Source organism: Ostrinia furnacalis, unplaced genomic scaffold, assembly GCF_004193835.3.
Source record: "Ostrinia furnacalis isolate ACB-3 unplaced genomic scaffold, ASM419383v2 OfSCF0868, whole genome shotgun sequence".
NCBI classification, from domain to species: domain Eukaryota; kingdom Metazoa; phylum Arthropoda; class Insecta; order Lepidoptera; family Crambidae; genus Ostrinia; species Ostrinia furnacalis.
Window position 1 is genome coordinate 232,458 of NW_021131107.1, and position 11,511 is coordinate 243,968.

The 11,511-nt window shown below is 37.3% G+C and overlaps 3 protein-coding genes across 5 annotated transcripts; 1 reads left to right on the forward strand and 2 right to left on the reverse strand.

The window, feature by feature from the left end:
• Window positions 1–7: 7 nt before the first annotated feature.
• On the reverse strand, window positions 8–4,033 carry LOC114350346 (spondin-2). Its single transcript, XM_028301114.1, is given in 12 exon segments — window positions 8–161; window positions 470–566; window positions 644–809; window positions 991–1,078; window positions 1,143–1,308; window positions 1,384–1,436; window positions 1,439–1,646; window positions 1,790–1,996; window positions 2,134–2,337; window positions 2,868–3,082; window positions 3,367–3,531; window positions 3,890–4,033. Coding segments are annotated over 12 exon segments (1,662 nt in total). The 5' UTR covers window positions 3,939–4,033; the 3' UTR covers window positions 8–117.
• Window positions 4,034–4,085: 52 nt separating this feature from the next.
• On the reverse strand, window positions 4,086–7,301 carry LOC114350345 (spondin-1). 3 transcript variants are annotated; one of them, XM_028301113.1, is made up of 10 exons: window positions 6,926–7,301; window positions 6,588–6,799; window positions 6,318–6,509; window positions 6,031–6,237; window positions 5,692–5,949; window positions 5,443–5,611; window positions 5,265–5,361; window positions 4,832–4,979; window positions 4,574–4,670; window positions 4,086–4,489 (listed from the first exon to the last, which is right to left on the reverse strand). In XM_028301113.1, the coding sequence occupies exons 1-10, from the start codon at window positions 7,110–7,112 to the stop codon at window positions 4,383–4,385; spliced, it is 1,674 nt and encodes a 557-aa protein (XP_028156914.1). In that variant the 5' UTR covers window positions 7,113–7,301; the 3' UTR covers window positions 4,086–4,382. The 3 variants fall into 3 exon arrangements, with proteins under 3 accessions (XP_028156914.1, XP_028156913.1, XP_028156912.1); XM_028301112.1 differs by having other exon boundaries at window positions 5,226–5,358; window positions 6,926–7,298; XM_028301111.1 differs by having other exon boundaries at window positions 5,226–5,361; window positions 6,926–7,288.
• A 611-nt stretch (window positions 7,302–7,912) lies between these two features.
• Ced-12 (engulfment and cell motility Ced-12) lies at window positions 7,913–10,998 on the forward strand. The gene has a single exon (XM_028301128.1). The coding sequence runs from the start codon at window positions 8,002–8,004 to the stop codon at window positions 10,228–10,230; it is 2,229 nt and encodes a 742-aa protein (XP_028156929.1). The 5' UTR covers window positions 7,913–8,001; the 3' UTR covers window positions 10,231–10,998.
• Window positions 10,999–11,511: the final 513 nt, after the last annotated feature.

An 11,511-nucleotide genomic window follows, 5' to 3' on the forward strand; every position in this document is an offset into this window, starting at 1 on the left:
TTTCACAAATAAAAAAATGTTAAATCATTAAAGTATTTCATCAAACATGAATGAAAGGATATTCCCGACTCGTTTAATCATTTTCATCTTCGGTAATATCGGTTGCTTCTGTTTCGTTTATTCATTTTCATCTTCGGTAATATCGGTTGCTTCTGTTTCTTCTGAAATGCAAACAAAGACAAAATTAATATTATGAATGTTTCTTTGTTTTGATGAACTACATTGTAAAATATTCACACAAATGTAGTCCTCTAATATTATAAATGCGAAAGTTTGGATGTCTGGATGTCTGAATGTTTGTTGCTCTTTCACGCAAAAACTACTGAACGGATTTTGATGAAACTTTACAGTATTATTGTTTATAACCCAGAATAACATATAGGCTATAATTTATGAAGATCTGTGACAAACTAAATTTCACGCGGGTGAAGCCGCGGGCAAAAGCTAGTTTATAATAAAACTACCGTACCTTCGACTGTTTCTTCAGTGCATTCCTCTTCACAATCCTCTATTTGAAATGTTTCCATATACAGACAGTTCTTAGGAACCACCCTTTTTTCGGAGTTCTAAAAACATAAAATAAAATTTATTTTAAGTAAAACTTTCATGTAGGCGTAAAATATTTTTATGCTCATTTACGCACCGGGCTACCATATTTTATAACAACGCCATCGACGATGTGGTAGCGATACTTGAAGCGCATGCCCACCCTCTTTCCCTCCTCACAGGGCCCGTCACACGACCAGTCTTCCCAAGTAGTCATTGGGCAGCTCTGTGATGAATCCGGATCTAGAGCGACTGTAACTTCACTAAAAGAAAAGTTATTATTAAGACAAAACAACCAATACCAATACCAACACTACAAAAATGTGAATAAAGCTCATCATATTCAGTAAAAAATAAAATTATAGAAAAATTATGTCCTTTACTTAAGATCTAACATTTTACTCGTGATTATAGCATTTTTTTACCGACTTCTTAAGAACTTACGTTGTAGTTGTTGTGTTAGACTCTATGGAAGGAGATTCATTAGAATTATCGCCATCGTCCGGTTCCTCCTCAGTAATTTCTTCTTCTCCTAAAATCAAATCAAAATGTGGTATCCCCAAACTTTAAGAACAATGTTATTCGGGTTTTATTACCTTCTTCACCTGTTATGGAGTTTTCTGTCGTGCAACTCGGATTTGGGTATGTACGGACGAGATCAAATCGCACCCTCGCAAAGGCTTTTCTTTTCCCCGGGGGCAAGTCCTTAATAAGGGCCACGGTGGCAATTGGTTGCGGTGGTGAAGTCTCATCATTTGGGGCCTTAAAATTTGAATTTTATTAGAACAATATTATTAAATTAAATTCTAAATAATATTACCATTTTAAGAACCTCACCTCGAATGTCTTTCCACTGTCAGTCCCAGCATCACAGGGGTAAAGGTTTAAGTTACAGTCTGTGCCCATTCGCTTCTCTTATCGGGCGTTTCTCTGCATAATTCCAAATCCGCGACTCCAAGGAACCAATCAGGAGACGGCATGATGCCCGTCACCAAAGAAACCAAGTGATTGTCTTTATTGGCACGGAAGCTCGTCACGGTTTTATGGTTGGTCTTAGCGGGTGCTGTTGCCTTTATGACAGTGCGGACGGTGCGCCCGAGCTGGAGATAGAGTAATTATATTGCATTATTTATTTATAATAATAATGAATACTCTCGAATTCTTGGTTTGCATTAAATTCAATTCCATCAGAAATTGAGAGAGATTACACAATACTTATTTGAAAAGTTTGAGTTTTAATTACCTCTCGCTGTATTTCGACTTCCAACTCCGTCGTGTTTCCCTGTTCAGCCAGCATCTTCATGCCAGCGCTAGCTTCCGAGTCATATTTGTATACGCTGAAGTATTTGCTATGTGATGCCCCTACCACATCACTGAACCTGGCCTGCTCTTGAAATATGGGGAACATTTCAGTGTGCGTGTTGTACGACCACATACCTTGGAAGGTGAGCTAGAAACAACAGTTAATAAATTATTGGAAATAGTAGATAAAAGGGAAGAAATACAACATACTGTGTGATATTTTTGTGGGGATACCAAACTACACCCACCTGCAAAGGGGCATCAAAATCTGATGACTGTTCTTACCTGATACCTCGCCTCCATGCACACCTGGCAGTTGTCATTCTGCGTGGGCTGTATATCGTCGGCGTCTCGTTTGTCTTCGCAGACTCGCTTCGAGAGCGGGCCTTTGTTCGTATACCAAACGTCGGGCTTTATAGCTACAATAGCGTATATCATCACGCAGTGGTCACCTACCATGTTTTCTTTCCTCGGCGCAATCCATAGAGCCTAAAATATTTATTCACGTAATTAAACAATTAACTGTAGGTGCAATAAATTGACCCAAAATACTGAATTCCAAATTAAAATAACTCTTTAATATTTACAATCACAATAGGGATGTTTCCTGGGTCAAAAAGCAAGAGTTTTATTAGTCCGTCAGTTAACTTATCAAAAAATACCTACTCTACACGTATTTTTCACTTTTTCAAACTAATGAAAATTGAAAGAGATAAAGCGCGCCAAAGTTCATAAGAAGAGGCCCGTGACGTCAATGCGTGCATAAAAGTGCCGCACGTTGTGACGTCGTGCGGAACTTCAACGCACCATAACTATGTAATTATTTGTTAGATTGACAAATAAAAATATTGGAAACATGACGGCTAAAAAAATTTTTTTAGGAAACTAGCCTATTAAAAACAATCATCAATTAAAATTAGACTATTTTAGGGCTTATACTTCGGTTCGGGACATAGTTATTTTCGTCGCGGTTGTTCAACGTTTTTACGAATCAATAAAATTAGTAGATTTCTAGTTACATTCACGGATGTTTTTGGCGTAATATCCGATTGGATCACGGTGTTGTTGCATGGCGGGCGAGCTTTTCCCCCGGGCGAGTCGGGCGATGGGTGCAGGCGGCCCGGGTCCAAGCGATGTGGCTTTCGCGAGTTTAAATCGTTTTTAACCTCGTCTTCGCGAAGCCATATGGTGAACCCCATGAATGTTGTCTTGTTATCTTTCGAATACAATCGAACTGAAACATACGATTAGGTATCTGAAGTGATTTGAAAATCGGTTAAAAAACAAATAACGAGTCGCACGCAAAATAAACAAGTAGCGGTAAGCATCAGATAATGAAAATTTAGAGTTCGACATACATTATAAATATTATTTCAAATATTGCTACTGGGTCTGGAAATCCCTACACTAAACACTGAAATTACTTTCAGGCACAAAAATTCGATCGAATCCGCGACTTTTAACGAAAGCTAGCGGTATGTTGAGTAACCGCTGGTAATATCATTTATTTTACTTTACCATTATATCGGCGTAGAGGGATATACAACTCGGTGATGGTCTCTATTTCTAATGCGAATCTATCGTCCGGCGGCAAAGGATCGGTGTTGGTATCAAAGGGTCGCCGGTCGCACATTTCATATTGGCAGTAACATTCTTTTACTACAATCGATGCTAAGAAAAAGCCTGAAAAATAAAAACAATTATTGTGAGTCGAAAAGGTCTTCAATTTTTATATTATTTCCGAAGACCGAAAACACGGTCCTAAAACTAACGGTTTGGATTATCTGAATTAATCATCGTAGATTTTAATATACCCCTTTGCTCTACATTACCTACTAATTTTGAAGTCATTTCTATACCTCTTCATATTGAGCTAGTATTAGCTACAATCTCGTCTCTTAAAAGTTGTTCATTTTGAAAAATAGATAAGTTACTTTTAAATCAATCTACGCAAATTAATTCAAAGATTTAACTTACCTTTACTTAATTAACCAATCACTTGAACACCAGAAATAGTTAAATAACATAAGCTTTAACTTACCCAAAATCAAATAAAAAAATAGTTTTGAATTAATCACTTTTCTTGACATCGTTATGCGGAGACTAAAAATAAACTTTGAATTTACCACCGCCGGCTATATTAGCGGAATGTAGATGGTTCTCAATTGGACGACACTGCACAACTGTTCCATTAATAAGGTTATTTAAATTGTGTGTCACAGTTCATTATTCATCTCCCTTTAGCCAATTTACTTCGTCGCAGTGTACTAATTCGCACGACGCGCGATAATGAGCTTTATTCCAAATTACATGTGCAGTACTTGGTAATCAGTTGCTTTTTTTCCTAAAATAAGTAGGATCACCACGAAAACAATACGCAGAACTGGTCGATTCGTGTAAAAAACATAAATAAAACATGTTTTCCAATAAAAATTTAATCTATTTAGACTTCAGACACATAATTTTATAGACCACTTAAGAGCAGATAGGTAATTCCCATACTACTGCGGAATAACAACAGTTTAGATTAATACCTAGATTACATTGAATAAATTATTCTTATTTGTTATTTTAGGTAGATCTCTTTTTTTCGACCATATTTTTTTACCAGATACCACGGGTACCATAACTCTCTTCTGGGCTGAAATTAAAATGTCATACGATAACATAATTATAATAAAAGATATCAAACGTATTGATAATAGTTGCATAGGCACAAACTTACCAGCAATATCATCTTCATTTTCCGAACATTTTTCTTCACACTCAATATTTTCAAAGGTTTCGAAATGATTTTTGCAATATTTTGGAATTTCTCCATGCTGGAATTAAATGGTCACATTGAGAAAAAGTATATTTTTAATCCGGTTTTGAATTTAATTTCGTTGTTGGTAATAGCGAAGGTCTCGTATAGGTACCTCAAGGGTCATAAATGTGCAAGACTATTAATCTATAGTATACTTAGGTAGGTCCATAAACTTACATGAGGTGTTATATGGTTTCGCACCCTCCATTTGAGCCCTTTGATTTTGTTGTTCTCACAAATTCCTTCACACTGGCTCCATTCTTCCCAAGGTGTCATTGGACAATCCTCTGAAGATTCAGGGTCTACGCTTGGAACTATTTCCGAACTTTAAACAAAAGCGCAATTTGTAATAATAAACTAGCAAAAGGGCACATACGAGTACAGAAATAAAATGAACAAATTATGCTGAAAATCAAGTGGTTAAAGGATTAGATAAATATTATGTTTATCGATGGATGGAAAATGAAGATGAATGATAAACGGAAAACTTAATGATGTCCCAGGAGAGTTTTGTAATGATAATGACACATGAAAATGGTCACTGTGCCAATAACTTGGTAGATAGTCTCACCCCCCGTCGTCGCTGCTATCTAGGTCTGGGTTTTGATACCTGGAAGGTTCTTCAGGTTCAGCGCCATTTGATTCACCATTTTCTTCTTCAGATTTTTCCTCTTCGCCCGTGGCATCTTCCCCACCCTCTTCTCCTTCTTCAAAAACATTTGAGTAGTATGAAATTATTTAAAAGAAAATCAATTCGTCAATATTACCGTTATTGACATTCATGTTACCTGGTGTTTCCTCACATTGCCTGTGGTATGTTTTAACAAGTCTAATGCTGAGTATTCCAAACGGATGCACGTCTTTTATGTCTATACCATAAAAAGGAGAGTTTTTGTCGTAGGAGCTCATTTGTACCCGATTTACTGCGTCTTGTGGGAATGTCTCAATATTCGCTGACTGAAATAAGTAACGATGATTACTTAAAAACTTATAACAAACTTAATAAAAACAAAAAAATGTATTTAATCTACACTCACTTCATACGAAACACCGCTGTCAGTACCAGCATCCCACAGGAACAAGTTTAACTCCCTCTCCTGGAGCCAAGTGTTATCTTCTTGACACAGCTCAAACCTCGCAATGCCAAGAAACCAGTCCGGTGAAGGGTAGATTCCCACTGCCACACTAATCATGTGGTTATCTTTGTCACTCCGGAAAAATGCGTATGTCGGCATATTCATCTTTAGGTCGCCATGTCCTTTACCTTTTATTAATGTACGCACTCCATCGCCTACCTGAAAGATCAGTTAGATTACCTATTCTGTCTTTGCTATACTTAATGTAGCAAGTATCTTTAATACAAATACCTCACCTACCTTTTCTAAAATTTCTTCTTCAAGCTTGCTGGAATTTGCATGTTCAGCCAGTTGCCGCAAGCCGTCAGTTGCGACGGTACCGGGAGACCACAAAATAAAATCTGCGGTGTGGGAAGCTCCAACTAAGTCACTATATTTTGGAACCCAATCGTTCTCCGGGAAGTTCCGTGGGTGCGTGTTACGTGACCATATCCCCGTGAAAGAAATCTAGGTACAAAACAAAGTTTCTTATAAATGTATTGTATTCATACAATATTATTTTACAAGCACAAAGCGTATGGATAAACCTCATATTTAGCTTCATCGCAAACTTGGCAGTTGTAATTTGACTGTAGGGAGAGATCGTCTGGTTGCCTTGTATCTTCGCAGACGCGTAGAGTCAACGGCGACCCATCTTCAAACCAAACATTGTCATTTTCCGCTACCATGGCGCGGAGAGTGACGCAGCCACTGCCTGATGGAGGAGCTTTCCAATACACCTAATATAAACACAGTTTAATATCCATCAAGAAGGAAAAGTTAGAGAAGACAGCACTAAGAAATAGTTGCCTTCTTACCTCAACAGAATTTTTTAAAGAAGCGATTGTGTGTTCAACGGAATATAAACAACGGTCGCTGTACTTCGCAGTATTTGAAGTTTGCGGACGAATCTCCCCAGGATATTGGGTGATCATCCTGCGAGGGTTTCGCGGATCTGGCTTCAAGTCTCCTTCCGCTGATATCATGAACCCAGTAAACCTCGACGCACCATCGGTTTCTGTTATTTGAACTAATAGAAAAACCAATCAAACAAATCCAGTGTTATTTTATAAATTATTAAAGCTTCAGTATCATTCATTCCTATTAACATAACTAAACTTTAATGAGGTGTGATTAGATAGTAAATAACACTTACCAGTGTAAAGTTGATCTGGCAAGTACGCATTGTGGGTACCAACAATCTGTAGCACGAATCTACCGTCAGCTGGAGAAGACTGTGTGGTGGTTCCATACGGTCTTCTATCGCATCGAAAACTATGAACTTTGTGATTCGACATGATCGTTATAAACATAATGAACCACTTTATGGCAAGTAATTTCATTCTTAATACAATAATGTGATGCTGATATAAAATAACATTCAGTTTTTCTATGTAGCAATACAAGCTATGTTTTATCTTATTGTTTGTGAATTGTGACTTATATAGCGTCCTAAAGACCTACGTAATGATTTTAATTAACAACTCGTGTTACGGTTGTATTGAACCTAATTGTTTGTTAGCCCTGTAGCTGATTCTAAATTAATCTTAACTTGTGGCCTCAATTTTATTCACATAGTTAACAGTCTTGGTAATACAAGCTATATTTACCTAAATACATAACTTTCAGTGTAAATAAAGTAAAAATAATAATGTAGATAATAAGGTACAAGACAACGGTAAACATACCTAATTAAATATGAAAGTTCTATTTGCCTGTGTAAAAATACTACGTTTACGAATCTGGAATACCAGACCAATGCATATAAATAAGATCATGCACACAAAATTAACATTGTAAGTACTACGAGGATCGAACCTGCAACCTCTGGCGAAGCAGAATTCTTAGCCACTCTGCGACAAAGATGACCATCTTGCCGTAGTGAGTCGTGTACCTACATACGAATTGAACACATTATTGAATAGTAAAATCGGCTTCCAAATCAAATGATACGTATCACATGGTCATGGTCAACCAATTGCCACTCCATAAGCAAATACTCGAAGATTCTCGGATCTTTTTAAGTTTTAAGATGTGATTCATTTTGTCGATGGTTTTGACGGAATTGTAGAAGTAAGGGCCATGTCTAAAATTTAAAAATATACAATTGTCAAAATTTGACACAAAATTTTGCTGTCAAGTCAAATCAATCGGATTCCGTCAGATTCCGTCATAATTTTGAGGTGTGGTGGAAGTTGTTGTGATTTACATTTTTTAACAAATGGTGGATAAATGTCTACAAAGCCAATAAAAATGCCGTCGGCAACCAAAGAGAAAGATTCGACCATTTTGAAAATTGCTGTGGAAATGCTAAATGCGCCCGACAAGGTGCCACAGCTGATAGAGTTCGATCAAAGTCAGCCCTTGTCGAGTATCATACAGCTCCTGTGCAAGCCGTGGGGTCTCCTTGACCCCGACAACTACGCGCTGCAGTTCTCCGAAAGCAATAACCAAAACTATATAACAGAGAAAAACCGCAACGAGATTAAAAATGGGTCTGTGTTGCGACTGGAGCAGTCCCCAGCGAAAACAGTGCAGGACATCTTGGCTAAAATCAACAAAGGATCCGAAGCAGAGCAAACCGCTGCGCTGACCAAGTTATCAACTCTAAGCAGCGATTTAACATTCGCACTAGAATTCATTAACAAAAAAGGTCTCTCTTTGATCATAAATAACATCGAAACTGGCAGATTCAAAGGCAATTGCCTCAAGTACGCTCTCGTGACGTTTGTTGAACTTATGGACCATGGCATTATTTCGTGGGATATTTTGGAAAATCAGTTCATCAATAAAGTGGCCAGTTTCATCAGCAATCAGACAAGCACACAAGACCCAAAAGTAATCCAGTCATGCCTCTCCATACTTGAAAACATTGTACTCAATAGTTCAGGGAAAAACCAACATGTTGAACAGGAAATTACTATGCCCAGTTTAGTTTCACATTTGCAAAACCCGTATCAGGACAGTATCATACAACAGAATGCTATTGCCCTTATTAACGCCATATTCTCCAAAGCAGACCATACCAAAAAGAAAGCCATTGCAGCAACATTAGCATCTAAGCAAGTTCGGAATGTAATTTATGAAAATCTTATTGGTGCAAGTGAATTCTCAAAGAATGCTTCCAAAGAGGCACTTGGTACAGAGTTAGCACACCAACTTTATGTGCTCCAAACACTCATGCTTGGCTTGTTGGAGCCCAAAATGAGACAACGAGCAGACTCCCAGGAGCAAGAGTCCCAAGAAAAAATCAAAGAATTGAGGAAAATTGCCTTTGAAAATGACAACAATTTCAACATTGAGGTAACCACAAGACGTCAATTGGGAAGCTTTTCAAAGGACTTCAAAAAACTTGGATTTAAATGTGAAATTGATCCAATAAAAGATTTCAATGAAGTCCCACCTGGGGTGCTAGCATTGGATTGTATGCTTTATTTTGCTAGGAATTATCCTGAGGATTATACAAAGATTGTTCTAGAAAACAGCTGCCGTGCGGATGAGCATGAGTGTCCGTTTGGCAAGACAAGTGTTGAGTTGATCAAGCAGTTGTGTGACATTCTTCACATTGGGGAGCCTCCCAGTGAACAGGGCCAGACATACCACCCTCTGTTTTTCACCCATGACCATCCTTTTGAAGAGTTATTCTGCATCTGTATTGTATTGCTCAACAAAACATGGAAGGAAATGAGAGCAACAACAGAAGACTTCATAAAGGTGTCTAGTGTAGTCAGGGAACAGATAAATCGGGCACTATTATCAGCTCCCAAAGGAATTGACAAGTTCAGACAAAGGATAAACCAGCTCACATACTCAGAGATCACACAAATATGGCAACAGGAACGCAACAACAGGGAAGTGTGGGAGTCTCATGCAAGGCCTATTGTGGAATTGAAAGAGAAAATAACGCCTGAAATAATTGACTTGATCCAACAGCAGAGACTTGGTGTATTGGTTGGTGGTACAAGATTCAAAAAGTACTCCCCAAGAGCACAAAGGATAAAAGACAAGTTTTGGTTTGTCCGTTTATCACCTAACCACAAAGTTTTACATTATGGTGACTGTGACGAAAAAAGTACACCCAGTTTAGAGGAGTTGGGCAGCAAGTTGCCAGTTGCAGAAATAAAGTGTGTTGTTGTAGGCAAAGACTGTCCCCATATGAAAGACTTGAAAGGGAGAAAGATAAACCTGCATTTAGCTTTTTCTTTGATTCTTAAGTCAGCAGAAGTACCTTCCTTGGACTTTGTGGCACCAGATGAACAGATATTTGATTACTGGACGGATGGGATAAATGCTTTGCTAAAAGAGAAAATGTCCAGCAAATCATTTGAATGTGACTTGGAGACTTTGTTGTCTATGGATATTAAAGTTAGGCTGCTTGATGCTGAAGGTATAGATATTCCCCAAGACCCTCCTCAGATACCTGAGGAGCCAGATGACTATGATTTCCATTATGATGTATAACTAGTTTAGGACCTGGGAGTTTGGGAATAAATAATTTTAATACTTTGATACTTCTCAGTAAAATTGGCTCTAGTTTGAGATATTTATAATAGATTATCTGACTGATATAATATTTTTGGTGAAAACTGTTAAGATCTTCCATAAACCTAGAGGTTAGATCCTTTTCCTGACAGGAATTTTAAAAACCTCTCTCCACAAAATTTGATTATAAGTTATTTGTAACTTTTATGTATCATTTTATTAGATTATTCAAATGAGATTAGATTGTAAAATATTTACAATGTGTTTAAACCTTGATTTTTAATAGCTATGCTTATAGCTAGCAACTATGACGAATATTAGGATGTCCATTCCATAATTGGCACCACTATCTTTGCATCGCCGAAGCATTTCCGTTCTTTGTCATTCGGCGAATGCGTAACTTATACGACGCCTACATAGCGACATTCATTTATAATGACTTAGTTAATTAATATTTTTCAATATATGTAATCATGATATTTTCTCTTCCATGGATGTAATAATCATTTCAAAAAGACTTTTAATTGTATAAGATTAAAGCACAAAGTATTTTAAGTTTAATTATTAAGATTATTACTATAAATAAATATGTATAATTTAAAGGCAACACATATTTTATCAATTTAATATTGTATTCTGAATTTCCAATTACACTTTGTATTGACTGACTTTTATCAACTTCCATTAAGTAGTTTTCATAAGTATTGTGGCCATATTCCAATATTATATTCTATTTTATATACCAAAGATCACGAACAAAAGATATTTAAAAAGTGTATGTACAAATAAATGTTTTATCTGAATTTTGAAAGCTTTTTATCGACACCAGACATCCAAGAAGCACCAGTTGGAAGGTCTAATAGCCACACGCCTAAACAATTCACTTCACATGCATGCATTTAGCCTAGGCGCAAACCACAGACTTTTAGTTGGCTTGGCCGATAGGCCTGATTCTAGTTTGTATGAAAAATTGGCATTTAGAGTTGACACACCGTTGATTTTTAGTTGGCCGATAGTGTGCCCGATTTTAAATTGTATGAAGAATCGGCCAAATCGAATCCGCGTAGTGTGCGCTCTCCCATACTGATCAACTGCCCGACTAAAATATCCGCCGACGAAAAATCAACGGTGTGCGCCTACTCTTACCAAATGGGGGTAATGTGCGTACTTTCAAACTGTCGAATGTCAGCCCGACCCAACTATCTGCCAGCAAAAAGTCTACAGTCTGCAGCTAGGCTAAATAATTAAAATTTAAAACAT

Bases quoted from the DNA above. Each gene is read 5' to 3' on its own strand.
- Ced-12 (XM_028301128.1), top strand. From the start codon at position 8,002: ATGTCTACAAAGCCAATAAAAATGCCGTCGGCAACCAAAGAGAAAGAT.
- LOC114350345 (XM_028301111.1), bottom strand. From the start codon at position 7,112: ATGAAATTACTTGCCATAAAGTGGTTCATTATGTTTATAACGATCATG. The intron at 6,510-6,587 runs GTAAGAAGGCAA...TGTTTATATTAG, and splicing joins CTTTAAAAAATTCTGTTGAG to GTGTATTGGAAAGCTCCTCC. The intron at 4,490-4,573 runs GTAAGTTTGTGC...TTTTAATTTCAG, and splicing joins AAATGAAGATGATATTGCTG to CCCAGAAGAGAGTTATGGTA.